Raw genomic sequence first — 27,993 nt, 5'->3', positions numbered from 1 at the left:
AGACGAGACACATAAACACAGAGAACAAGAACAGACAAAGGATTTTTTGTTGTTCAGACCCCAAAGTTTTATAGAAAGTTCCTCATTTTACGAGTGAACTGACTTATTACCCTCATTTGTTCTATGGTTTGCTGTTAATCAGGACTCTCCCGTCGAAATGCCACAGACTTAGCCTCTGGGCAGATCCGAAAGCCGAGTAACTGTACTGGGTTGTTTTGACGAGCTCCGACACCTCTTAAGTAAATAGTAAAGCCTTTATTTTTGTGTTAAGAACAGCATTTGGAAAATAAAACCTATCTGCCCATGCTTTACAACGTTTTAAGTTTGTAATATTTATTTACAGTCATTTATGGTACACACTGATTGTCTGGAAATTTCTTTAACGATTTTTTTTTATAAGTATGCAACAGTCAGCCAGGGGAGGATAAAGGTCCATTATAAAACGCACATTAATACATTTAATAAATATATATTATCTATCAAAAACGAGCCTTAGCTCTTTATCAATTAATAAAAAGCACCTGCTGAGAACTCCTGTAAGCTGGTATAATCATTGCTTCACTGGATTATAAAAGCCACAATGCGCCCTTTCAGTTTGGGGTTCAATTCAGCCTTGCCTACCCAAGACCACCCCAAGTTTCCGCCTGTCCAGGGGCCCCGAGGATCTGTGCTCAACGCACTGATCCCAGTCTCTAACCACCGAATCCAAAACCCTTGGGACACGTAGAACTTGCCAGTTTGTCAATTCTCCGAGCTGATTCCTTCGCTCCCCACCCTCCACCTCCGGTGAAGAAATCCAGGATAGAATGACCATTCTCTATTAAAAGGGGGGACAAGAGTGGCTGTTATAGTCCCAAGGTGATTTTAATAACCAGACACGGGAAGATTTGTGCTTACAATTATTTTGATCACAGATGCTCTTCCAGGTCATTTTCCCTCAACAAGTCTTGTTGACATAAACAGATCTTAAGCAGAGGTGCCATTTAATTTTGTATTTAAACTTGGCTCCGTGGGGGCAGCTGGCTGCCACAGTCTCTTGGCAAAGATGTGTCTCTGTACCCTTCAGGTGACATCATTAGAAAAATAATAGTTCTCTGCGCTCTCCCCTCATGCCCCACCTCCATCCCCATTAGGAGGGCGTTCAGCCCACTCCTGACCTTAAAGCCAAAATAAAACAAAACCCAGAAGCGTGATAATGTGTCAGAGATTTGAAAAGAAAAGCAGCAAGAAAGGTCGCGCTAAGTGAGGCCTCCCATGGCGCAGAGTGGGATCCATCTTTAGGGTGGTGAAACGTGACTTTCACTTGTAGCCAGTTACGCCGTGCTCACTGCTCACTTCACGGGCTTGGACCACCAAGAACTTAGAGAGAAACCGATCGGGCACATCGCTCCCTCCTGCAAAGGGGGGGGCTCCTGCAGCCCAAGTCACTGATGGATCAGAGAGCTCCAAAGGACTCCAGAGAGCGGGGGTGAGCAGCCATCTCCTGGCATGAGAACGTGTAATGCTGTCGTTTGTCACCGGACTGGACCAAGGCCTTGGGAGATTTCTGTATTTACAGAATTCTAGGTCTGCATGCAACCGCTCCACCCCCACCCCAGGTCCTAGCTGCACCCCACCCCCCACTCCAAGTTACCAGTCCACCCCATGACACTCCTCACAGAGGACTGGAATCTGACTCTAGAAGCAAGCACATGCTCTGGGCAGGGGCGGGGTGGCTTCCGGAAGGTCAGGGAGGGGCGGCATTCTCGGCCATGCTGTCTCTTCCCCATGCTGGTAACAAGGAAATGCGCGAGCCAGAAGGAAAACTCGAAGGAGGGCCACCCAGGGATGGCCAGATTGGCCTCGTTTACCCCAGTGCTCTGCAAGGAGGGGCCGGGAGCGGTGGCGGGGGTGAGGACGGGACGCAGCAGAGACTAGGGCCTTGAGAAAAATCAGAAGGTTTATTAAAACATACTCAGCTCACACATATTGGCTTATGAAGAGGTCAGTTTCCCCCCCAAACACTAACCTTTTTCATTTTCTTTAAAGGTTAAAGGCTTATGGGTTGTTTTATAGAAAGAAGCAATATAATGATTAGAATATATGCAGAAGGACCCACCCTCATTTATACATTCCATGCCGTCAGGTTAAAACTCTTTGCCTCGAATCATTGCTAGCGATTATCCTGGCCAAACAGTGCAGAGAACACGGGCTTTTCATGGCAGAGATGCTCGAAATGCCAAATAAGAAAGGAATGACTGGCTTAGGACAGATGGAAACCATGACAAAACGATGGGCTTTGAAGAGAACCATTTTCATGGAACTTGCGGAAAACCAAGACAAAAATGTGCCCCACACCCTCTAAAAGCAGCAAGAAACCCTGGCGGGTTCTTCCCCCACCCTGGAACTCTCACTACATCAATGTAAGAGACCCAAGAACCCACTGCATGCCAGGCATCAGTATCAGCTCTCCATGGAGGGGGCACCCCGGGGACGCCCTGCCACGTGACAGCATCGGGAAAAGTCTGCTGTGGCGCCTGCCTTCTGGCCCGCCATCCTGGGGGCTTTAAGCTGGTGGCCCCATTCGAGCTTCTGAAATGAACACGGGAATACAACTGGGAAAGGGCTGGAGGAGTGCCGGTCAGGGCAGGAGGGCCGGGTGAGGGAGGGAGGACCAGCGCTGTGGCTCGCCCAGGGAGGGAGGCAGGCTCCCTTCCTGCCGGAGCCGCCACAGCACTTTCCAGTGGGATGGTCACTTAACCCCCAGAGAGCCTTCTCTTCTTTGGCACATGCCAGGGGCCCTCGCCTCAGAATCACACCCACAACCTCCTGAACTGCTCCAGACCCCCCTGAAATGTGCGAACCAACAGGCAGGCCGGCTGAAGAGTCCCCATCAGTCCTCCTCAAAGACACGGTCATCTCCAAGAGGCCAGCCGGGGTCCAGCCCTTGCTGGGGGGGTGGTGGTGCGGGGACCTCCCCATCAACCAACACCTTGCCCACCAGCCGTGAATTTGGTTCTGTTCTACCCCCAGAGGATGAAACAGTCTTCCAGCCACATTTCCCAGTGAGCCTAATACTATTTGCAATTAGCTTTGCTTTAGTTTGCGGGGTTGAGGTTGGTTTGGCATTACGTGTGCACGTGTGTGTGTGTGTGTGGCGGGGGAGGGGAGGGCAGTCGGTGTTAGCCTTTCGGTTCAGCAGTGTTCACATTTACACGAAATCCCCTGGTCTAGGATTTCCAAGTCTCCTGGCTGTGAGGCGGCCTCGTGCGGCTGCGGTTACTGACTTCTCCCTCAAGACAGACCCAGCCAGGGAACACAATCTGGAAGAGAGAGTCGCACTCTCTGGAACTTAAAGTCTTTCACCAGAGGTGTCTTCCAGTGTAACTTGGCGGAGCCGTTGGGATCTGGAAAAAGGATAACACACTAAGAACTCGGCTTTGCAAAGTCAACGTCAGAAACCAACTCGTTAACAACGTGCCAAAGACCAGTCACCCTGCTTTGTCCTAAGGGGCCGAGTCATTCCCAGAAAAGCAGCAGCCACCGTGTGACGCTGCTCCGCTCTTGGAAAGGCTGTCTCCCCTTTCCTGTCATGGGGTTCCCCGAATGGATGTGTTTCCTTACGCAGAAACCCACTTCGCTTTCTGAGTCCAGAGTGTTTTTAAGCGCACTGGCCTTAAAGGGACAAGGGGGACCTAAGAACGACCGAGGGGCCCGCTTTCTAACCACAGTTGTACGGTTATGCTGGCAGGGTGGCCTTTTCTGGGCGTCCCACAGTAAAACAGCCCAATGGATGGCAGGGGGTCCTCAGAAGGCAAATCTGTGAGTCTGTCTGTCTTTGAGCCTGTTCCAAACCAGTGCCCAGCACACCTGCGAAAGGCCGGGGAACCAAAACCCCTCCAGAGAGCAAGGACCATCCCTGACTTAGATTAAAAAAAAAAAACCAAAAACACTCAAGTTGAGTTATGGAATTGGCACATGATATAAAGAATGGAGATCCAATTTACACGTGTAAACTGGCCCGGGCGCTGTTTCTGAAAGAAGCATGTAGCTATGTCTGGAAATTAAATGTGGGGATGAGAGTGTGTCTCTGGATTGCTGGAGAAACAAAATGATGTCATTCCACGGAGGCAAAGCGTAAAGGATGACAGTTCTGCTGAAAGTCTGTTTGGCATCAGATAGTAAACCTGGTTTTGTGTTTCGTGGGAGAGAAATGACAATCACTGCGATTTCTTAAGACATCTCTGAAGGAGCGGGGGTGGGGGACGCGGTACCCAGCTGGGGCACAGAGAGAGGGGAACGGGGGCAAGAGGCTAAGCTAGGCGGGGTGTCAGCAAAATCTGCCAGGGCTTCATAATTGTGGGGGTTTCCTGAAAGTTCCCCCCAGGGAGAGGGAGGGGGCACCTTCTGTATAATGGAAGCCAGAGAATTCCTTAAGGACAAGAGCCCCAAGAAATAGGGACTGTTTGAAACGAATCTACAGATGGCTAAGTATAGGTGGATCTTCTGTGAGTGGAGAGGGGGCTAGAGAGGGAAAGAAGAAAAATGGAAGCAGTGCATGCATCCTAGCCGTAAGGGGGTCGACTTAGCCGCCGTCTTCGCAGGCCCCGTAAGCAGCCTCCACAGAGCACAGGTGTCCCCCGTGAAGCTGCCCCCCGACCCTCACAGCTGCGGGCATCCTGCCGAAACATCACCTCCTGATACTTACGGTCCCGCCGTTGAGCACAACGGCCATCTCGGTCGGCTGGTACACGTTGCTTCTAAAGGGCGCACTGGGTCTGCTTCCCAAGCTGCCATTGCGAAATCCTGCTGTGCGGAGAGCTGGGAGGGAGGGAGGGAGAGGCAGCGCGCCGCCAAAGAAAAACCACACAATTTTGTTTTCTTCCCCTGCATCAACGCCATGCTCCAGGCCCCCCCGCCCCCCAACTCCTCCCCTTTGTCACAAGCCCGATATTCCAAACAAAAGTCACAAAGGGGCTTTGTTCTCTGGGTCTCTTGGAGCCTGACCCATCTCAGTGGGGTTGGGGAGGCTGCAGAACCCAGGATGCAAGCTGCTCTGGAGGGCGGGGGGACCCAGAGTAGAGCCTCCACCCGCCCCCCAGCCCCTGCAGGCCCCGGGTGACGAGGAAACACCTCTCATCCTCCGAGGGTCCCCTCTGACACAGGCCTCCTCACTGGAGAAGGCCATTCACGTCAAGTTCACAGCACACTCGCGGCACTGTGTCTGGACACGCAGGGGTGGGCAGCCCTGGGAACCCGGACACCGAGCACACGACAGAAGTCGCCTCGGTGGGAAAGCGACAGGAAGAGAACAGAGGGACTCGCACCCCTGGGCAGGGTTCTTTCTAAACAGGAAAAAAAAGGGAGATCTGAAGCAAAGATGGCAAAACACATCAGGTGGGAAAACGGTGTTTCTTATTGCTGTGTACTTTTAGGGAACAAAATTGCCTTTTTTTTTGTGAAGAAAAAAACCAAATTACACAAAAAAGACATGGAGGGAACTTCAGCGCATTTATATGTATGCTAAAGTGAGAGAAGCCAGCCTGTAGGAGCTACAGGCTGTAGGAATCCAAATATAACCTTCTGGAAAAGGCAGAATGATGGGGACAGTAAAAAGAACAGTGGTGGCCCGGGGCCGGGCGGTGGTGGTGAATGAGTGGGGCTCTAGGGCAGTGAAACTATTCTGTGCGACACCACTGTGGTGGCTACATGACGTCATGCATTCGTCCAAACCCAGAGAACGTACACACACAGGGTCACCTCCAAAATGTCAACTGTGACTTTAGTTGGTGATCGTGTATGAGTGTTGATTCATCAGCTGTAAACAATGTAACTGCAGCAGGCTGTTAATAGTAGCAGAAGCCAGGGTAGGGGACATGCGGGAACTCCCTGTATCTCCTGCTCAATTTTTCTGTAAATCTGAAATTGCTCTAAAAAGCAGTCTTTTGGGGCCAGCCTGGTGGTGTAGTGGTTAAGTTCACACACTCCACTTCCATGGCCTGGGGTTCATGGATTTGGATCCTGGGTGCAGACCTACACACCGCTCGTCAAGCCACGCTGTGGCGGCATCCCATATACAAAATAGAGGAAGATGGGCACAGAAGTTAGGTCAGGGCCAATCTTCCTCGCCAAAAACCAAACCAAAACAAAACCAAAAAAACCCAGTCTATTAAAAAATAATATGGTAGAAGTCCTACAAAAAAACAAAAGTCCGCCTCAATTATGAGATGGCATCCTCATTATCTTCTTTCTCATTGAAGGCACGTATCTTGCTTTACTAAGAAAAGCCTAACTTAAGTCTTCCTCAAAGGAAGTCATTTTTCTGGCTAAAAAGTAACAAGAGAGGTTAGGATTTTTATAGATTACTTGGAGTAGGGACTAGAAATCACTTTAGTAATATGGTTAACCTCCAAAGAGTGCCAACCAGGAGCCAGGCACAGGGAAAAGTACTTGATATACATTAACTCATTTAATTTTCATAGCATAATAGGTACTTTTATTATTCCACTTTACATGGGGCACAGAGAGATTAATTGACTTGCCCAAGGTCACACAGCTGTAAGTGGCAGACCTAGCATTCGAACCCAGGCAGAGAATCGGTGTTCTTAACCATCACACTATACTGGCTCCAAATGCTGTGTCTTTAACCCTCACACTTAGTTATTGAGAAGCAATTTGAATTTAAGTGACATTAGGGGCAGCTCAGCCCAGACTGGACCAAAGAAACTGAGGCAGGGCAGGAAACGCGTGTTCCGAGATAGGCTTATGGAAAACCTCTTTTGCGTTAGCGTCTCCAGGCCCTCAGGCTGGGTGAGGAGCTGTCTCTCCAGGGACACAGAGAAGAGGGAGCTGGGCAGCAGCCCTGGGGACAGGGGAGACGGCCCGTGGAGGAATCGCGTCCCTTGCCCTAGCCCACATCTGCTTGAAGAGAGCGCAGCGCAGCTCTCCTAACAGCGCAGAGACCAGCCAGCTGTGGCAGGGGAATCCGGCTAAGAAACAAAGGCTCGGCTCCAAAGCCCATCTAGGGGTGTCTCGGCCCGAGTGCCCGTCTCCGTGGTGGTTATTTGTGGTCCTCGTCTGGTAAACATCCCTCCCACATTCTAGGCCCGAGTGTTGGCTACAGCTGCTGTCTCCCCTGGCCTCCAGGCAGGCATGTGATTTCAGCCTGGCCAGTCAGGGCGACCCATTTCTCCAGCCACACAGATTGGTTCAGGGACGGGCAATGAGGTCCAATCAGAGCTAACTCTGGGATTTTTGTTCTGGCATCCTGGGACATGTTCCTCGTTTCTACTGGGACTCTGTGTAAGCCTAGAGCTGTTGGCTACCATGATGCTAACAGAACCAAGAGATGGAGACAGACCAAATCTAGTCATCACTTGAGCTTCCTGGATCTAACTATTCCTGAAGCCTGATCCGCAGTACATTATTTTTGTTGTTGTTTGGGTTTTTTTTTCTTCTTTTTTTGCTTAAGCCAATTCAAATCAGATTTTTTTATTACTTGCAACTTTAGGAATCCCAACTAACACCCCACTCTGACCTGGGTCAGCTATGACAGGCAAGCAGGGCTCACCTGTAAGGGGTCCCCACAGGAATCAAAGTTCATAGGTTGACTGCCAGCCTTCTCCCGTCTAGACTGCAAGTGAGGCGAGACTGGCCCTGCCCCCAAAGCTGACTCAGGGCCTTCCACTGGGAAGCTCAGGGTCAACACTGAAATAGCCCTTGGCCCTCATGAGATCAGAGAGCCCAAATCCCCAAAGAGAAGAAAGAACACTTTTCTTTATTGCTCCTTTGAAAGGTGAGCATTTAAAGTGCCCTGTTAACGCTTTCCAAGATGTGATCTGAGGCGCCACATCCTTCAGTGTATTTTCATCTTTGTCACATACCTCATGCCTTGTTGACACTGATTAACAGGCAGGAGGCTGAGCAAGCTGTATCTTTCTGGGGTCTCACTCAGGGGAAGGAAATACAGGAGCGGAGCTGCGGGGCTTGGCTGAGCCTCAGGCTGGCCCGGGGAATGCCCTGCGCATCCCCTGCAGACGGCAGGGACGGACTCTCAGGGGAAGAGAGCCTGAAGGGCTGGCGGGCTACAACGCAAGGGGACCATGGTCACCTGCAGCTCCCGGGCAAGGCCCCCACGGGCCCTGGCTCCCTAAGATCCAAGCTGGCTGAGGCCGGCACCAAACGTGACAACAGCTGTCCTCGTCGTGGCAAGGAGGTGTGCGCAGCGTTCCCCAGCCGACAAAGCAAAGGCTTCTAGAACCAAGGCGATCCCAGCCAGACTCCGGTTCAGCCTACGTGAGCTTCCTGTGGGAAGAGGCTCTGCCCAGGGCACCCCCTGCCTGGTCCCATGTGAATTCTGGTGATAAACATTTGGGATGCTGCCAAACAGGGCCATGAAAAAAAGGGTCTGGCAACATCCAAGGTTGGGGAAGAGGTGGGGAAACGGGGCTCTCATATGACTGTGAGACAAGTATAACGGGGGACAGTAAATTAGTCCACCTTGGGGAGGGGCATCTGGCAGAATATATTAAGATTTTTTTCAGTATATATGAAGATTTAAAGGCGCAGACGCTTTGATGCACGTCTGGGAGGTTTTTTTGCAAGGAGTTAACTGAGGAGGGGCACAAAGATGTGTGGGTAAGAATGTTCATTGCAGCGTTACTTATGTGGAAAGCCAGAAACAAGCAGAATGTCCACCAGCTGAAGATGAGAAAAGAAACCCAAGGAGCCTGATGGACAGCTGTGCATCACACACAGGATCCCACAGCTCTGCGGTCCCGACCTGGAGGGGCCCCGTCCGTGACATCATATGGATTGAAGCGAGCTTGCGGCAGGACCTCACTGCGGCCAGTGCTGTCCGCCTGGTCACATCTCAGAGTCACGTGGAGGGCTTAAACACCACCCAGCCCAAGAGCCTGAATCAGAACAAGGGGGCAGCACTCGTCACTTTTGTGAGCTGCCCAGTGATTCTAACGAGCGGCCAGGTTAAGAGGGGCTCTATGGTCCGGCCGCGTGCGCGCATGTGTGTGTGTGTGTGTGTGTGTGTGTGTGTGAGAGAGAGAGAGAGAGAGAGAGAGAGAGAGAGAGAGGGATGGAGGGAGACTGTGCTCATTGAGAGACGTCTGGCAAGATGGGAGCAGTGGGCAGCAGCTGCCTTTGGGCAGTGGGATTTGGAGCAGTTTTTATTATTTTTACTCGCTGAAACTTCTGCATGATTGTTGTTGATTCTTTACCATCAGAAAGGGATAATAAAGTTATTTTTGTTTTGGAAAAGAAACGGGGGGAGTGAAAGACATTTACTTGGCTTTGGACTGTGTCAGAGCATGAAGGAGATGGGGTGTGGGCAGCTCTGGGCACCCATGCCCCTGGGGCCAGCCCTGGTCTGGCCGGCGCCGCCCTGGGTCCCAGATCCCTGAGATCTCTGGGTCTTACATGGGTAGGCAGGGCTGGCTGCATTTTTGCAAGAAATGACGCATGTAATGGGATTCAGAAAAGCGACTTCCCCCAGTGCCCTGCTGTGCCCTTAGAGCGTGAGCCTGAACGAACTGCCTGACACCGCTGGACCTGTTTCCTGCTCTGTGAAATGGGATGGATAAGCCCTGTCTTCTCAATGTGCACAGCTGTCCTGACACGTCGGTGCGACGAGGGACACAGAAGTGCTTTAAGAGGAGCAGAGTCATTCTGTGGCAGAGTGGTCCAGCCTGGGGGCCCAGGAGCCAGCCCGCCTGGGTTCCAACCCTGCCTCTGCCTTTTGGGCAAGTCACTTAGCCTCTCTGTGCCTCAGTTTCCTGTCTGCAAAGTGTACCTTGTTGGGATTGTAGGGATTAAATGAGATTAGCCATTAAAATGCTCAGAATGGTACCCGGTCCGTGGTAGGCACCCGTGTTAGCCGCCTTACTTCTGCAGACCCCAATACTCAGGTAGTGCAAGCATCCACTTCATTGCGAGGAACCTAGGCTATCAGGTTCAACAACACTGGTCCTTAACCTTCTGGGGTCACAGACGGCTCTGAATCTGACAAAGCAATAGACCGATTGCCCAATGAATGTACAAAAATTTGCATCATTTCAGCAGTTCTCGCTACCTTTGAGGTCCAGGGGAGTCCCTGGGTCTCAGATAGGGAGAACCTCTCCCGGAGGAGCCGGGGAAGAGCTGGCTCCACCAGGACCCCGGGAACTGGCCAGGCTCCCGGCCTCTGCTCACACATCCCCTGGAGGGCCCTCGGGGCTCCCAGGGACAGTCCCCCTCCGGACCCCCATCTTCTCCTGGCAAAGGGAGAGACAGCCCCACCCAAGCTGACGTCATCCCTGCCCATCCTCTCCACAAACAGGCACTTCCTGGCCTGGGGCTTTCCAGTAAGAAGGGACCAGCTCTGACCAAGGCCACGCTGGGACTTCCGATGACAGGCGGGGCCCCCGGCGTCCCCTCCTGCGGGTCTGGCCAGGAGTGGGGTGCGGAGGAAGCTGGGCTCATCAGGTGGGGAGAGGATGGTGGGCGGCTGTGAGGGTTCTGACGGCTGAGTGTGCGTCCCCGCCTGCAGGGGCCAGGGAGGCTGCGCCCTGGGCCTCGGCCCCCAACCCAGCAAGGCTGACTTTGGGGTATGACCAGCCAGTGAGCGCTGCCTGGGGGGCGTGTCACTGCAAAGGGGACCGTGACCGTGTGGAGTGGGCCACCTCCCAGCCGTGTGTCCTCTTAGAGGAATAATGAGGTTAAGGACTCAGAATAGCGCCCGGCACACAATTAGGGCTCAGTAAACAGTGACCATACGGGTAATAATTACTGCTGCTGCTGCCACTATTATCATTGTTGTTGTTATTATTCTCGAAGCCCCTGATAAGTCTTCAGGCACCTGAGAAAAGGCAATTTTATTTGCTCTCCAGTGCTGGGAACCCGGCTGACTCACTGCAAGGAATGATGCTAAGAGACACTTCTCGTGCATCTGCAGTAGACACTTCTCGCGCATCTGCAGTAGGGGCTCCGGGGTCCATGCTGCCTCCTCCGGGTTCGCCTGTGGATCCCGCCACAGTGGTGGCACAGGCATGGGCACCCGCACAACCTCGACCTCAAGTGCCCACTGCATCTCTGCTTTTCTGCCTCGGAGCCAATGGCACACGGTCAGCCCGCTGACTGGAATCATGGGGGACGTTGGTGACAGGGAGGGACAGATGCCTCAGCCTCCCGTCCTTCGAGGATCAATTGTGGGGCTCATTCCGCACGGGCCCCTGGCCAGACTGAGCCCTAGCCGCCCCCGCGGTGACCGGCTCATCGATGCTCCTGTTTTGGCGTTTGTCGGCCTTCTGCCCTCAGTCTCCCTGCCCTCTCCCTTGGAGGGACCACCCTGCACCCAAGTGTCAGGCTCTGCTTTCAGGCAACCCAACCGAGACTCTCCCCAACATGCCGGGGCCCGTGGGGGCCTCGGGATGCGACTCCTCACAACAGCCCCATGCGCACGTTCTCTCATTATTTCTGTTTTACAGAGGAGAAGAACAGGCTCAGAGAGGTGAAGCGATTTGCTCAAAGCCACACATCTAGAAGTAGCAGAGGCAGGATCTGAACCCAGATGTCTGACTCCAGGGCCCAAATTCATATACTCCTGGTGACAGATGTAGGGAGGGGACCCAAGCATTGGCTCTCACCACCTACTGCATCCATCTAGCACCTGGGATGCAAACTCAAACACTTCCAGGGAGCCAGGGAATTCATGTGAATATGTTACAGTGGCTGACTCAGGGTGCAATAGGGAGTGGTGGGGAGTGTGGTAAAGAGAAAGTGGATCCCCATCTAAAGGGGTAGCCATAACTCGGTGAGGGGTAACAGGCAGGGCTTTCCAGCCAGCTCTAGACTATTGCTGCCAGGTGGGAAGGGTAGCCCAGCATTGCCAGATTCGACTTTTCAGAAGAAGCCAGAAACGTGGATTTTTACATTAAAGTAGTTGGCAATTGATAGGAAAAAATGCTAAATCAAAATCCATCTCTGGGCCAGTTTCAGCACGGGGGGTCAACACAGATGGGCTCTGATCTGCCAGGACTGCCTCTGGGACCACCCATCCCACCCGAGAGAAGGAAGAGAGTCCTTTTTGGGACAAATGGCCCCAAAGCCTAGCCCAGCGGGCCGGCAACCACTTACCCGCGTTGTGTTCATCCATCGAGAAGGCCTTGTTCTCCATGTAGGTCCGCGGCAGCTGCACGTCCTCCTCGAAGGCGGTCTCCCGCATCCTTGGCTGCGACGTGTCAAAGTAGTTGGGCGTGTTCTCCTGCGGGGCCGGCAGGATGGCACAGTGGATCTCCGGGATGGCGTGGAAGATGACGAAGACCCAGCCGCTGGCCACCAGCGTGATGGCCAGGGTGGGGTCGCCCCAGGTGTCTGCCTGCCGCAGCTCGGCGTTGCCGAAGAGGTACATGGTCATCCAGGCCACCCAGATGAGCACAGAGAGGAAGGCCGTGACCAGGATGCACGCCCCATTCTGCTTCCACTTCTTGAACTTGCCGCACAGCGTGAAGAGGGCCAGTCCCAGGGTGGCCACCAGCAGTACCATGTCGTAGATGAGGGCCATCACGAAGTCCATGGGCTCGTAGGCGCAGGCCGGCTTCGCGTCACGCAGCACAGTCAGCACCAGCCACTCAATGGCGATGATGACCTGCACCAGCATCAGGCACAGCGCCACGCCCACCAGCTGCCAGCCCGATGGGCTCTTGCCGTGGCGCACCAGCCTCCGCACGCGCCACGCCTGGCTCAGCAGGCAGGAGAAGCAGAGTGCAAAGAGGACGCCCCAGAGGAACCGGCGCACCGAGCAGATAGTCTCATCCTCCCGGATGATGAAGGCAAATGTCAGCCCGAAGAGGCCCAGGGTCCCCAGGAGGAAGAGGAAGTGGAGGCCCACGGGATCCTTCTTCTCCTTGTCCTTGATGAAGGGCAGCCGCACCAGCAGGATGAGCATCAGGAGTAGCGTGATCAAGGCGCCGGCCCCAGCCACCGCCTCCACCACGATGCCCCAGATGGTGTCCAGGTCGCACAGGGACACGTACTGAGGGAGGAGGTCCAACCCGCAGCCTCGGGATGTGCTGGCGTTCTCAGAGGCCCCAGAGGCGATCACGAAGAGCAGGAGGAAAGTGAGCACCTGGTGGGCTCTCATCTTTCTCTCTGACACCATGAGAGTTCCAGAAAAGCAGGGGACAGGGGAGATGGGTGGGGGGAAAAAAGATCAATTCATTGTAAGACTCCCACTCTCCTGACTTCTTTAAGACCCACCTCATTTCGAACCTGCTGGCCCGTATGGCATCTGGGGACACGTCAGGAAGAGGCGCCCCTTTCTCCAGGCAGCACAGCCCCTCACTGGGGGTATTCTGGCTCCCACCTGCGCCCTTGGCCGGGCCCAGCGAACAGCCATGAATCATCATCACTAGCGGCTGGAGGACAGGGTGGGAGGGAGACACGCTCTCTCTGTGTACACTCCTTTGTACTCTTTGAAATTTTACATTCTGTGCCATGTCTGACCTCTCCAAAATTAAGAGAATGAAGTGAAACTTTCAAGAGACAGCCATGGCCAAGCCCTGAGCCGAGAGAATGGCACGCATTACTCCTGTTGGTCTCGCACTGGTAACAGCGAAGAGTCACCGATCGCCCACTCCAGGCCATGCCCTCACGACGTCCAGGCCTCACACTGGTGACAAAACAGGGTCTCGAGGAGCTTAGGACACTGGCCCAAGGTCGCACCTCCCAGCTCCGAGAAGCACCCCCGCATCTCAAACGTGGTAAATCCAAAATGAACGGTCTCCCGGTCCTGCCCTTTCTCCCTCCCGTCACGCATCCCACCTCCTATTCCACAGGTCTCGCAAGAATCCATCCTCTTCCCTGCCAGTCCCCCTCTCCCGGGGACGCCGCAGGATTCTCTCAGCACACTGGCCCCCACGCACGCCGGACCCTGTGCAGCAGCCACGGGGATGGGCTGACCCGGATCTCCTCTTGTCCCTCCGGCTCCCTCTGTGGACACACGCCCCCAGCCCCTTGCATGGAAAACCGCTCCTCCCCCGCTGGTCTCAGCTCCAGTGTCATCGACTCAGACCTTGGCCAAGGTCACACCCCATTTCCTCTCCACCAGAGCCTCCTGTCTCTTTCTTTCTTAGTTCTCATCGCATCTGTCGTTTTTTCTGCCCGTTGACTGTTTCTCCCGTCCCTTCCGCCTCTCTTCCCTTCCCGTCTTTCTCCAGCAGCTGCAGGAGAATAGGGACACTGTCTGTCTTGTTCATCAGTGTAGACCAGGGTTCCTCAACCTCGGAATTACTGACACTGGGGGCCTGGCCATTCTGTGTGGTGGGGCCGTCCTGTGCATTGTAGGATGTTTAGCGGCATCCCCGGCCTCGACCCACTGGATGCCGGAAGCACACCCCCTCCCCCAACTGTGACAACCCAAAAGATCTTTACACACTGACAGATGTCCTCTGGGTGGCAACATCATCACGATGAGCACCACTGGTGCACACTCCAGCACTGGCACACGGCGCTGGCACAAAGTAGATGCTTAGTAAGTACCGAACGAATGAGACTCTCATTTGCCAGGACCCTTTCCTCGACCCCAGTGCCATCAGCTCCTTGCTCTTGAAGCGGGCCCAGCCTTCAGAAAGCCCCGGGCTGCACGGCTTTGCTCTCATGCCCCTTGCCAGGCATCTCAAGCCAGACTCGCGGCCTTAGCTCCACCCTCACGTGGGGCTGTAAATAGCCACCTCCAGGCAGCTCTGTCCGTCCCTGGGGCTTCTGTAAGTAAATGCGGTATCGACCGCCTCTCTTTCTGCTCCTTTCTGCATCCCGGGTTCAGCTCCGATCCTGCCTTGGCCGTGAGGCCATCGACTGGGATAAATTATTGATGCTGCTGAACGAGAAGGAGCCTGGTGCGCTAAGGATCGTCTCCTTTGCCTATAGATGAGAGAAGGCAGGCATGGACCGGAAGGCCTTCTGGCGAGAGATGCTTCTTAAACAAGCATGCCAGCATCCCACTGAGGCGAATTAAGGCAATGGGGCCCGAGGTCCAGCCAGTATCCGTGGCCCTGCTACGCCAGGCACTGGAGCGCCACCTCAGCTATTTGTGCCTTGTCTGCACGCCCCCCAGGCAGTTATTTACATAACTGACTCACCCAGCCCTTGAAATCAACTTGAGTTTAAAAGAAAATGTGACACATTGAAATACTTATGTCCTGAAATTTTAACATGCTTGTTGACATAACTTGTGCTGTATACCCACTGGCATATCCCTCTGTCCCACCCTCTGGAAAAAATACTGTCCTCACCCGGGCTGCTTCTCACAAGGTCCCGTAAGCACACTGGGAAGGAAAATTTAAGAACCAGATGTGTCGGGATAAAATGCCATCAGCCCCTCCACACGGTGGAGGGGCCTGTGTTGGGTTTCCCTCAGATTTCTCATCAATGGCGAAGGGGATTAAGAGATTTCTCAGCAAGGAACCACAGGACACACCCCACGCAGCCTCTCTAGGTCACACAGCGGCCCAGCTCAGCCCCCGGGAGGCTGGGAGGATGACGGGTAGGAATGTGCTTCTGGAGTCTTGACCACCAACCCTCTCGCCAGCTCACCCCTAGACCCCCCAGGCCAGTGGTTCTCAACCAGGGGTGACTTTGACCCCAGGGGACATCTGGCCATGTCTAGGGACATTTTTGGTTGTCACAACTGGTATCTAGTGGGGACAGGCCAGGGATGCTGCTAAACATCCTACAGTGCACAGGACAGCCCCACAAAAGAGAATCACCCCACCCCAACATCAATGGCGCTGAGGGTGAGAGAGCCTGCTTTATGCACGTGGGGACAGGGCTCCTGGAGAAGAGGCCAGGACACCAGCCAGGCCTGCCAGCCTCAGGCCTGCGCCCTACGTCCCTTCCTTCAAGAACATGCCCTTCTTCAGCCGCCTCCACTCTCTCTCTTGGGGGGATCTCCTCTCTTCAGGCCTGGCTACCAATTGGGACTCGGTTTCCCAGCTCCTCCTCCTTCCTGACTGGCCTTCGAACCACAACAGGAAACCAACGGGGATGATGAAAACATCAAGATGGCGACCAAGCTTCTGGCCGCGGTCCAGATCGCGGGCTCCCACTCCTTTCTGACACGGGAGGTGGATACACTCTTGCTTTCTGCCTTCATTCCTGAGGGTGCCACCCTCTTCTCGGGACAGCTGTTGTTTTGGTTGCCCAGCCCGTATCTCCCATTTCTGACAAGGGTTCCTGGTTTCCCTTTGGAGAGCCATCTCTGCCCTAGCTCCCGACCCAGGCCTGGCCAGTCAGAGCATTTATCCCACCCTTTGGCCACACCAATTGGTTCCTGGACAGGCACATGGCCCTGACCAGACCCATGAGAATCAGCCTGAGGATATTTGCTAGAATTAACTGGAAAGAGATCTTCTCTCTTGATTGGGGTTAATGAGCTAAACGGATATAGGTCTGGAGCTGGAGAGGACATATTTACATCACAGGGACAGAACCTGTTTGAGTAAAGCTGACCCAGAGACCAGGGTCCTAATACACTGAACGGCTGGATCCAGCTATGCCTGAAGCTGGATACCCTAGTCTCTGCAGTTCCAGCAGCCAGGTAACTTCCCAGTCTTGGATTAAGCCAGTTTGAACTGGGTTTTTGTTACTTGACAACAAAGAAGTTCTGTTATTCCTCCCACATCAGGTGGCCCCCTTCTTCCAGGAAGTCCTCCCTACCTACCATCTAGGCAGCCAGGGACTTTAGTAGTGTCCAGTTGCCTCCAGTGGGTCATTATCATTGCTAAGGATGCCCATGAGGTGACAGCTGCTATTCTACAGAACAAAGTCCACGGCCACCGGGAGGAGGGCTGCTCATGGCCTCACAGAATGAAGCTGAGCCCAGCGCATCTAGGATTTCTGGGGGATTCAAAATTGCCCCGCAGCTTTCCACCACTGCCACAGTGACGACGACAGTAACTGTTAACTCTTAAGCGCGTTCTGTGCGCCAGGCCCTCGTCCGTGCACGCCACGTCTAGTAACGCCTTACAATCTGCACGCCAACACTATGAGGCAGGCACAAGTACTATCTCCATTTTACAGGAAATGAAACAGGGAGGTCGGCCGGCTTGTCCAAGGTCACCCAGTGAGAAGCGGTGGAGCCAGGAAGCAAACAATTGTACCATTGTTACTGGGCTCTTACTCCAGGCAGGGCTCTAGAAATGTCACCTGGTGAGCCTGGCTGGGCCAGGCTCTCTACAGTAGGCTCTCTCTGCCCCGTTATGCTCTCTGCCAGCACTTTTGATCTTTGCGGCATGTGCCACAGTTTTCAAAGATTTTATTATTCTTTTAGTCTGTTCGCCCCACACCACCACGCCCAGGCCCTGTCTGTCTTGTTCTGTACCCATTCCCCAGTGCCAGGCACGTGGGCAGAGCCCAAGACCCAGCTGCTGAATGAATGAATTGATAAATGGGGTCTCCTCTCCCACCGTCACGTCACCTCGGCAGGGCAGATGTTCTCACTGCCTCTTACAGAGGAAGGAACTGAGGGCCTGAGAGGTTCAAGTCAAATTTGATCCTCGGACCGGCAATAGCAGCACCATCGCCGGGGAGCCTGTTAGAAATGCAGAGACTCAGGGGGTGGGGCCAGCCCCGTGTTTCAACAGGCCCCACCACAAGCCCCAGGCGTGCTCAGATGCTTGGGCCCACCAAGGTTTGAGAAGTGCGCACACATGCAGCAGGGCAGCCAGGACCCGGGGCCCCCGCACCTTCCGCCTCCAGCCCCTGCCCAAGAACAAGCAGGTGGCACTCATGTCAGGTAAACCCCATCCTGCTGCCATCAGCCACGGGGCCCCCACTCCCGATAGCCGAGCAGCTCTCCAGGAACCCCAGGGGAACAGCACCAGGTGAGAGGTTTCAGTCAGCCTCCAGGCAAGGCTGATATGCACGGGCTGAATATACGGCAACAAATCCGTGGGCTGGGGCGCACAGCTCCTCAGAAGGAGGAACGAATAAACGGGAACGAATGTGCAAGACTCGGCTCACATACTAATTACCTTTGCTGCCAGCCAGGCTCGCAGAAATGTGACTCATTCAGAGGTTTTTAACTACACTGCATCACACACACACACACACACACACACACACACACAGAGGAGCACACACAAACCCTCTTTCCCCCCACAGAGGGGCCTGAAGCCGCCAGCAGGGGGGGAGCAGCCCCTCCACGGCGAGCTGGGGCCTGCAGAGGCTGGCAAGAATGCAGGCAGGATTCCTCACGTGAGGAGGACAGCCGCCTGCCCGGAGGCCACACGACGTGTTTCTCAGAGTGAGACCTTCCAGCTTCAGGTCCTGCCCGGCCACTTGCTTGCCCCCTGGGACCCTGAGCAGCTGACTTAACCCTTCTGCCCTCAGTTTCCGCCTCTGCAAAATGGGGGTGATAATAGTACCCATCGTGTGGCATTGTTGTGCGGACTTAAATAACTAATAACTAGGTTTTAGGACAGTAGTTAACATGGGTAAGCACTTATATGAAGTGTCTGTTAAATAAATAAAAAGATTGGCAAATGCTCCCTCCTCTGAGGTTATGAACCTTTCTGACTCTGCTTTTCCACGAGGGGCAGTTGCCACGGGGATGGATGGGGCTGGAAGGGGGGGGGCTCACCCAGGGGTTTGTCCACCACTGGTTTCCTGTCTCCCCCAACACAGCAAGCAAAGAGGTCCCCGAGGGGCTGGAAGGGGAGATGCCTTTGGGGGTGGTCTGCCCTGGGACCCCTCAAACTCTCCTGATCCCCACGGCAGGAGCTCTAAGTGGGACCTGGCGGGAAGGTGGTGTTCCAGGGGGGGACTGGGGCTCTGGCCCCATGAAAGCAATGTCTCTGTTGAGAAGTCAGAGCCAGGACACCCAGAAACCAGACACCAGCCATTCTCCTGAGAATCAGCACCCCCACCATCCCACTCGCCCATAGAAAGGAGCCACAAGACATACCAGCCTGCTCTGGAGCACACCGTTCTGACCTGCCTTGCCCCGGCTGCTGCCGGCAGGGCTCCAAGGAGGCCACTCAGCCCCCTCCCAGGGCCCAGCAGATTGCCGGCATCTTGAACCACCTTCTCTCAAGAAGGGGGAGCGCTGGAGCATGGAAGGGAAAGAAGACATGAGCAGGTGGGGAGGGGGCTTTATGAGTCCCAGGCACATTTAATATTTCAGTACTTGATGAACGCCTGGCACCGAACTTACTCTGCCATCAGTCTCCTGGAGAGGGGAAGACCTCAGCGGGAGGGAAGCCAGACATCACTCCGTGATAGTGAGCATTACTTAACCTCTCTGACCCTCAGTTTGTCGACTGTAAAACGAAGATAATGAATGACAGTGCGGCCTTCACCAGGCTGGGGTGAGAAGTACTCAGCATGGGGCCTGGCACACGGGGAACACGGGGTCCCTGCTTATTAAAAAGACAATCCTGATTCCCACTGTCCTTTCGGGAAAACGAAGGTAGAGACGAGACGCAAGCTGGCCAGAGGCTCACTGGAATTTACAGGCCCAGCTGGGACTAGAACTCATTTCACCCAACTCTTGACCCCCAGGCCTTTCCACAGCATCCAAGTTTGACCCCCCCTTATCTGGCATAGGGCCAGGATGAGGCCAGTCGTCTCACCCTCGCGCCCAGCGTTACACTGTGTCCAGGCCCACTCCCCGTTACAGCCGCCGGTGCATTTCCTGCTCCAGTTGGGTGAAACTGTTACAAGGTTTCCTGACGTTAAACTCTTTCCCAGACCCACAACCTCACCCTCTGGTCTCTTTTCTAAGTTACACCATCTCATAATCTTCATTTCCCAAGGCTGCCCGGACCACCAGCCTACGTGGAGGCCCTCGAATTAATACCCCTCCTAGGTTAGTAAACAGGGTTGCCAGAACACAGGCTCCAGGAGCCATGAATATGCAAAGCAGCTCCAATCCTGTAAATAAAAGCAATCATTTAAATGCAAATTGCATCCCTGGCTGCCCGTTCCGGGGTGGATGGTGCCTCTCGGGCTGTAATTCCGAGAAGAAAATGTGACTAACTGAGAACCCCTTAGGAAGCCCTGCGTGGAAGTGCTTAGTGAGCTCTGGTGGGGGCTGCTTGTGGTGGACAAGAACTGCCGAAAGGTGGGGAGTGGTTTTTAAAACCAGAGTCACCCCTCAAGTGGGCTCACCAGGCTGGCCAGGCTCAAAGCAGTCCTCACAGCAGGACTGAGCCCCTCAGAGGCTCCCGCGCTGCGCCATCCCCAGGGGCAGAAGGAAAGGGGAGCTGCTCGTGTCTCCTTGCGGAGGTCAGAGGAGCTTTTAAAAATCAGCTTCGGTGGCTTCCCGCTCAAAACCCTGCAAGGGTTCACTAGCCCAAGGAGAATAAAACCTAAACTCCTTTCTGTGGCCCCAAAGATCATGATCTGGCTGGTCCCTGCCATCCCCGCCCCCCGCCCCCCACATCTGCCTACAGCTCCAGCCACAATGGCCTTTGTTCAGTCCCTCTGGCTCATTCCCACTTCTGAGCCTCTGCACTCGCAGGGCCCTCAGCCTGGCTCAGTATCCCCCAAGATCTACCCAGGCGGCCCCCCCACCTTGCAGGGCTCCCACTCCAGCGTCACACCCAGAGCAGTCTTCCCTCTGGACGCACCACTGTCACTCTCTTTACAACGCCCTGTTTTATTTTCCCAGCTGCCCTTACTGCGATCTGAAGTTCTGTCTGCTTCCTATTTATTTCCTTACTTAGTGTCTGTTCACCCACCGTCCCAACGCCCTGAGAGCAGGGGCTTGTGCAGTTTACACACTATGGCGCCCCAGACCCAGTTCTGCAGCTGGCACACTTACTGCAATCACCAATTAATCAATAAAGATTTTGAGCTTCTTTTTCTAACCAGACCGCTTGTCTTGCCGCCTGTGTCCCGAATGGCGACTCCTTCCCCCTTCCACCCCTTCCCCTCCCCACTCAGCTGACCCCTTTTCAGACGCAGCGCGCAGGGAACAGAGAGCAAAGCGTTCACTCCACAGGCTGGATGCAAAACCGGCCTGGGGCAGGGCTCCCAACCAACAGATGCCCATTTGCATTCTATTTACATACCATTTGCATGCAGTTTAACTCCGAGTCTGAACCCTCCGACAGCCCCCACCCCACCCGGGAAACTTCGGAATCAAGGATCCTTGGCCGAAGTTCCAAGGCTTTTGTGCCAAGTCCCTCCCCCACTTCTCTTGTCTTTGCGAGGACCCCCCGCTCCTCCTGGGCTCTGCTCAGGTGCCCCCCGTCTTGGCGCAGTGGGGCAGCCAAGGTGGCGCGTGGGCCGGGGCCCCAGACGGGGACGCCGCTGCCCGCCACACTCCAGGGGCCTTTGTCCGCGCTCCAAGGAGCCGCCCCCTTACCGAACGGGGGACAAGTTGGGGGGGGGGGGGCGGGTTGGCTAAGCAGGGGTGTGACAGAGCAAGGGCCGGGGAACGGACCTGCGAACTGCGCTGGGGCCGTCCTCTTGGCAAGGTCGGTGCCTCCTCCCCGGCTGGTTAACCGGCTCCCCCGGGGCCACGGCGGCTGCGGGGGTAGGGATCCCGGGATGTGTGGGGCTGGGAGCCACTGTTCCCCAAGGACAGGGGACGCGCCACAGGGCTAGTCCTCACCCCGAGCCTGGTCGGAGCAGAAACGCCAAGCCCCCCGCCATTGTATGCAGCCGCCCCTCGTTTGTCGCCTCGCCCCAGGACTCAGCTCTGCCTCCTTTCGCCCGCAGTGTCCCCCCCGTCCCGTAGTGCGCAGCCACGACTGGCTGCGAGCTTGGCCCCCGGCCTCTGCGGCAGGTGCGACAGCTCACCCCCAAAGCCCGGGCCTTGTGCCCCCGGCTCCCTCGGCCCCCATGGGCTTGCCACGCGGCCCCAGGTCTGCCCGCGGCTCCCCTCGCACGACGAGTCCCCCGGGCACGGCTGGACTCCCGTGCACTCCTCCTAGCTGTCCTGTACCTGTGGTCGCCCCCAGACCCTCGTCAGACACTTGGATCTCCACTTGGGCCGGGTACCCCCGCCCCCAAAGGTCCCCAGCGATTCCCTGTCACCGCCCCGCCCTCCATGGCTCCCCTCCCGCCGTACTGTGGTTTCCCCACCCGGATCCCCCATCTCCCCCAGCAGACTAACCCCTTGGGGGGCTTAGAAAAGCCCAAGAAGCAGACCACCCTCCCCCCCCAGTCCTCCCAAGTCTACGGCGGGAAAACTTTCTGGGGTCCCCACAGCGCCCTCCGCCCCATCCGCGCGGCCCGCACTCACCGACCCCCGCGGCCCCGCAGCGCCGACGCTCCCGCTGGCCGGCGGCCCGAGTCACATCTCTGCAGCGCGGCCGCGGCCCCCGCCCCGCGCGCGCGCCCGCCCGCCGTCCGGCCTCACTGCATAGCCCTCGCGAGCTGCTGCCGCGCGAGGCGCCCCCTGGCCGGGTCCGCGCCGCTGCAGCCGCCTGACCCCGCCCCCGGCCCCGCCCCCGGCCCCGCCCCCAGAGCCACGGCCCGGGTCTGCTGCACGCCCAACCAGGCGCCAACAGCGCGCACCGACTCGCTCTAACTCCTTGCTTACAGGGCTGAGACGACCCCTCTCCAGCGTCCCAAATTCGGGGACACTCCCCTCACATCCACAGTGCGACCGTGAGCAGTCCAGACTCGCCGGCCACATCCCCAGGTTGATCCATTTGCAGGAACACACACGCACAGAGGGATCCTCCTACGAGTGTCCTAGCGCAGGGGTTTCCCCAGCCCAGGACACTCTCCAACGTGGCTTCATAAACAGGAACTTTTCCCAAGACACCGGCACGGGGTCCTGGACGCAGAGAGGATCCCGCCGTGCGCGCGTCCCAAAGTCACCAACGCCCCCATATACAGCCAGGCACACACGCGCGGCTTGGCCTCCGCTAAGCAGGGCAGAACGCAGTCCTTTCTCGCCTGGGCACACTCCCCCCAGCCCCTCGTGTCCTTGTCTCTTTGCACACTGAGCCCAACACCCGCGTCCTTGGCCACCGTAAACACACACATTCACACGGTGACCCCCTCACATGAGTCCACGCACAGGATCCCCACCACCAATGCCGCACACATCACCCACGTACGCACACGTCCACCACTCTCCCGGGCGCACACACTCGCGGCCCGGGGCCACTGGCCTCGCGCTCCGCTGATGCCCACGGCACAGCCGGGACGCGCGCCCATCGGGCGGCCGCAGGACCAGCTTGACGGAAGGAAGGGTCCCGGGCAGCATCCCACCCCGGCACGGAGTCCAGCTCCTAGTCCACCCCGCGGTCCGGGGTTGGCTTGGCCCCCACCGGGCCTGGGGGCTGCGCTCCAGCACTCCCACGGGGCTGGTTCCCTGAGTGACCTTCAGACCAGCGTCCTCAGGTCGCCTTCCTCCAAAACAGAACTTTGAGGACCCCTCACTCTGGTTTCTCAGGGTGCGACCCCCTCCCTCGCCCCATCCCGGCTTTGCAAGACACGACGGGGAGATGACCCTGTTCACCACCCCGCTGCAGGGGTGGGGGTGGGTGGGTGAGGGGAGGCATGAAGGTGGGATGCAGAATAACACTCCCTTTCAGGGGGAGCTGCACGCCCTGATCTTTGGGGACCACGGACCTTCCAGATATTCTCATCCCTTCCCGCGAGCCTCTGGGTTCCGTTCTGCCCAGCCAAGCCGGTTTTCTCCGGGTCAGGCCACATAAGCATCTCCGAGAATACCTTTTATTATTTCTTAGGAAAAATGGAAGAGAAGGGAAGAAAAACTTTCCTGTTTTATTTGCCACCCTATCCTCAACGCCTGGAACAGTGCTTGGCACACAGTAGGCAGCCATTCAACAGTATTTGCGAGGCGAGCCCTCCTCCGTGTTCCCGCCAGGCTGCGGAATTGGAGGTGGATGGGCACTGCCACCTGGCGGTGTTTAGTGGAACTGACGCCGAGAGCCTTTTCTCTCCCGTGTGAAAGCTGGCAAGCTCACCTTCTGTGGCCTTAATTTCCTCCTCTGCAAGATGGAGATAATTTTAGTGGTACATGCCTATTGGGGTGGTTGTGAAGCCTAAACCCGTAACTCACGTAAAGTGCTTCATGTAGATTCTGGCGCCCGGGTTGATTAACATGCCAGTTATGGGTCCATCCCCCTTCCTGGCTCATTTTACAGACAGTGACTGTGATGATCAATTTAGCTTTGGGTGATGATACTTTGGGAAGCAAAGAGTGAAAATGAAGTGGCAGGTGCACCCCCCATCCCCAAAGTTCAAGAACCCCTGGCTAGTAATCACCATAGTTTGATAATGAAGACGATCATTAGCATAGTCATCATCACGATAACTTACGTAGTGCTTACTGTGTGCCAGGCACGGTTCTAAGTGCTGTATTCTTCCAAGTATTTAATCATCCCGCATCTTTAGGTCAGACACCATTATTCTCCTCATGGTACAGATGGAGATGCTGAGGCCCGTGGGCGGTTAATTCCTGGCCCAGGGTCATACAGCTGGCAGAGCTGGGATCCAACCCAGGCCGTTTCTCTAAACTGGTGCCATTTGCCACAAGGTCAGGCATTGTCACAGACTAGCCTCCTGTGCCCGGAGGACTCCCCCAGGCTCCAGCCCTGGAGGGAAAGGCTCTGGGAGGTGCAGGGAGCTGCGTCATGCTCTTGTATGCTCCGTCCACTTCGGGCTAATGGAAAGCAGTGGCTTTCCCGGCTCTGTCTCCCTGGAACACGGCTTCCCACAGACAAAGGTCATGGTGTGCAATGAGGCGTTGGTGTGGCTCTTTGTGTAGCATCTCTCTCTCCTGCTAAGCTGTACCTGAGCGCTGTCTCCCAGTAAGAGCTTTCTGCAGTGATGGACGCTTCCTCGATCTCTGCTGCCCAGTATGGGAGTCGCTAGCCGCATGTGGCTGTTGAGCACTTTATATGGGACTAGCATGACTGTGGGACTGAGTTTTCAGTTTTATTTACTTTTAATTAATTTAAATTTAGATAGCCTCATGTGGCTAGTGGCTAGTGTGTGCACCGTGCAGCTCCGAGCTCAATGAGAAGAGGAACCGTGTCTGTTTTTCATCCTTGGATCCCGGGTCCAGCACAGGGCACGGCTCATCAGATACTTGTCGCCCAAACGAATAACGAGATTCCAGCCTTGCTTGCCCCTTTGAAGGGTGTCCATGCAGCGTCCCAGCCCAGCAGGATGCTTCCGTCTCTGCTAAGCAGATTATCTCCCCGATAGACGTGCCGTTCAGGGCTCTGGAGATGCCGAAGCCCGTGTCCACGGCTCATCCTGCTTTAACCGCGGAACCTTCCGAGGCAGGTGTCCATCTCTTGCATGTGACGAAACCGGGGCTTGGGAAGGTTGAATGACTTCTCCAAGGTCTCAAGGTTGGGAAGTAGCAGCCCAGTGGGAATGGCGCACACCTGGTCCCACTGCTCTTCCCACTGCCTCGGGGGTGAAATTTCTGGAAACACCCACTTAATTCCATGGAGGAGTGAATTTGAAAGGTGGGGATTCAGGCCCCTGATAGGATGATATTTTCTGAACATCGGACCACACTCGTGTCACTAACGCTTTTCTGGGGTGTCTGTGAGTGCTAGGCTGGGTGCCTGATCCCGTTGTGGGTCATCGATGGACACAAGGTGGATGCTGCTCTCAGGGAGCACCAGGTCAGCAGAGGAGGCAGACCCTCTCACTAGAGCATGACAGTTTTTAGCACAGGGCATTGCAGGAGGGCCTCCGAATTAATGGAGTCTTGGCGCCCTTGCTGGGCAAGGATGAGAGGGAACTCAGGTTCCCCAGAGACTCCAGCACTTGACTTTTCCTCTGGGGCACACGTCAGGCCACTGGCACCTCTGGAGGCATCTTTGGAGTGAGTGGCCAGGAGTAAGCAAATGTGGGACACACCATTGCTACCACTCTGTTAGTTTGTGCCCGTGACAGACATCACTAATTGATCACCACACTCCTTCCTGCTTTTAACACCCTCAGTCTGTAACTTCTGTCACCCATTGTGTGTTAGAAGATTCAGTCACTCTTGCAAAGTGCTCCTCAGCTATTTTCAGAGTTTCCGACAGAGTGCCTTATCGGTGTCTACAAACCAGGGTGCCAGCTGTAATTACCATGAGGCAGCCACCTGCTCTTCCTTTCCTGCATTGGCTCCAACAGAGCCTTGTTTGTGGTCCACAAAACTGCTTGGAGTAGTCTCCTCATGGCCCTGTGGTCCCCTCTGAGGCCAGCATGGGGACACTCTCCCAATATCCCCAAAGCTGCAGTTAGGAACCATTCAAGTAACAGGACAATAATGGCCTAAACAATAGGGACTTTTGTTATCACGGAACAATGAATTGGGATATGGGTGACCTCACTGTTGGTTCATGGCTCAACAATGTCAACAAAGGCCCAGACTCTTTCCAGCCTTCTACTCTGCCCTCCTCAGCTTGGCACCTCATGGTCACAAAATGGTTGCCACAGCACCAAGCATCAAGTCTCCACTTGATAGTCTCCAAATGCAGGAAAGAAAGTGTTCAGGGAAGAGAGCTGTCCTCACGAGCCTGCCTGTTCAGCAGGAAGGAAACTGTTTCTACAACTGCCTCCTCTCCCCTCTCCTCCCAATTGTAGACTCCTGACGTTTCATGGGCCATAACTGGGTGCCCCAGACTCCACTAGTGCAAGGGAGGCTGGGAAGTAAGAATTTGGCACACAGAGACCCAGGAAAGAAGAAGTGAGGGAAAGGTGGTAGAGGCAGGAACTTCAGCGTCTGCCCCACACGTCCCTTCTCCGAGTGGGCAGGGAACAGTGACCTGAAGCAGCAGCGTGGACGTCCAGAGTCCCGCCAGCCACCCAGGAAGGGGCCTTCTGAGCGTCTGACTCTTCCACTGTGTCCCAGGGTTGGGCGGGAAGTCGGTGGCCCCTCCCTCCTGCTCTCCCTTCACTTTCTCCTGAAGCAGCCTTACCTCCACAGAGCAACTCTCTTCTCTCAATAAAAGGTCTCTGCTCGCCATGTCACTCCTGGAAGGCGCCTTGCTGCGTCCCCAAAGCACAGGAACTGTTTGCCCCAAAAGGCAAACTCAAGTCTCCACCTCCACCTGGAACAAAGGACCGACAGACACTGTGTGATCTCACTTATACGTGGCATCTAAAAAACACCACAAACTCACAGAGAAAGAGCTCAGATTTGTGGTCACGGAGGCGGGGGTGGGGCGGGGGCTCTGGATGAAGGTGGTCGGAAGGCACACGCTTCCAGTTGTCAGATAAATGAGGGCCAGAGATATAAGGTACATCCTGGTGGCTGTACGGCTGTCGTTCACACTGCTGTACGGTGTATTTGAAAGCTGCTTTGGGTAGATCCTAAAAGGTCTCATCACAAAGAAAAAAACCTTTTTTTTTCTTTTTTCCTTGTGTCTATATGAGATGATGGATGTCAAAACTAACTGCGGTACTGGTTTCGCAAAATTGTAAGTCAAGACGTGTGCTGTACCCCTTAAACTTAAACAGGGCTGTATGCCAATTATATCTCAATAAAACTGGAAGAAAAAATAAAATAATGCAAAAACCTCCCCAAAATTAAGCAGGAATTGTTTGAGCTGTTGCAATTCTGGGTTATTTATTTATCGGCGTCTGTGAAGCTCCCCTACGGAGGTTTCAGAAACCTGAGGACCATTTGTCCCCATCCAGTTATCAAGCTCAGAGGGGTGTGTGCTCCAAGGTCAAGAGGGAAGCCAGAGGGGGGCCATCTGTGCCTGTCCCAGAGCGGGGGCCATAACCACTGCCCCATCCTGCCTGGTCACCTCTGGCTGAAGTCTCAGCACACTTTCCTTTAGCCCGGGCATCTCACCCTGTGATGTGCATACAAATCACGTGGGGCTCTTGTCAAAACGCAGATTCTGCTTCCGAGGCTCTGCGGGGAGGGGTGTGTGGGAGGTCTCTTCATTCTAACGAGCTCCCAGGTGGGCCGCTGGTCCCAGGACTGCACTTTGAGTAGCAAGGCCTTAGCCCAGCTGTTCTCCATCCTGGCAGCTCTTTAGAATCACCTGAGTCATTAAACAAAATGGCTGCCTGGAC

At 55.2% G+C, this 27,993-nt stretch overlaps 2 protein-coding genes across 22 annotated transcripts in view; one reads left to right on the top strand and one right to left on the bottom strand.

Moving 5' to 3' along the window:
• IQCK (IQ motif containing K) overlaps window positions 1–531 on the top strand; it is a 118,156-nt gene extending 117,625 nt beyond the window's left edge. For 8 of the 18 annotated variants that reach the window (XR_011424314.1, XR_002799296.2, XR_011424315.1 and 5 more), the window contains one exon: window positions 401–531. The gene's annotated coding sequence lies outside the window, so the exon portion shown is untranslated. Of the gene's footprint in view, window positions 1–2 lie in introns of all 18 variants that reach the window. The other 10 variants (XR_011424313.1, XR_002799295.2, XM_070230917.1 and 7 more) reach the window with 2 other exon arrangements.
• Window positions 236–22,396, bottom strand: GPRC5B (G protein-coupled receptor class C group 5 member B). 4 transcript variants are annotated; one of them, XM_023616888.2, is made up of 4 exons: window positions 22,220–22,396; window positions 12,106–13,119; window positions 4,688–4,800; window positions 236–3,386 (listed from the first exon to the last, which is right to left on the bottom strand). In XM_023616888.2, exons 2-4 carry the CDS (start codon window positions 13,109–13,111, stop codon window positions 3,342–3,344), a joined length of 1,164 nt encoding a protein of 387 aa, XP_023472656.2. In that variant the 5' UTR covers window positions 13,112–13,119; window positions 22,220–22,396; the 3' UTR covers window positions 236–3,341. The 4 variants fall into 4 exon arrangements, with proteins under 4 accessions (XP_023472656.2, XP_070087004.1, XP_070087005.1 ...); XM_070230903.1 differs by lacking the exon at window positions 22,220–22,396 and adding an exon at window positions 21,416–21,994; XM_070230904.1 differs by lacking the exon at window positions 22,220–22,396 and adding an exon at window positions 21,042–21,314.
• Window positions 22,397–27,993: the final 5,597 nt, after the last annotated feature.

This window comes from Equus caballus, chromosome 13 (genome assembly GCF_041296265.1).
Source record: "Equus caballus isolate H_3958 breed thoroughbred chromosome 13, TB-T2T, whole genome shotgun sequence".
Lineage (NCBI taxonomy): Eukaryota > Metazoa > Chordata > Mammalia > Perissodactyla > Equidae > Equus > Equus caballus.
Note: the sequence above shows the minus strand (reverse complement) of the source record. Positions and strands in the feature narration are given on the sequence as shown.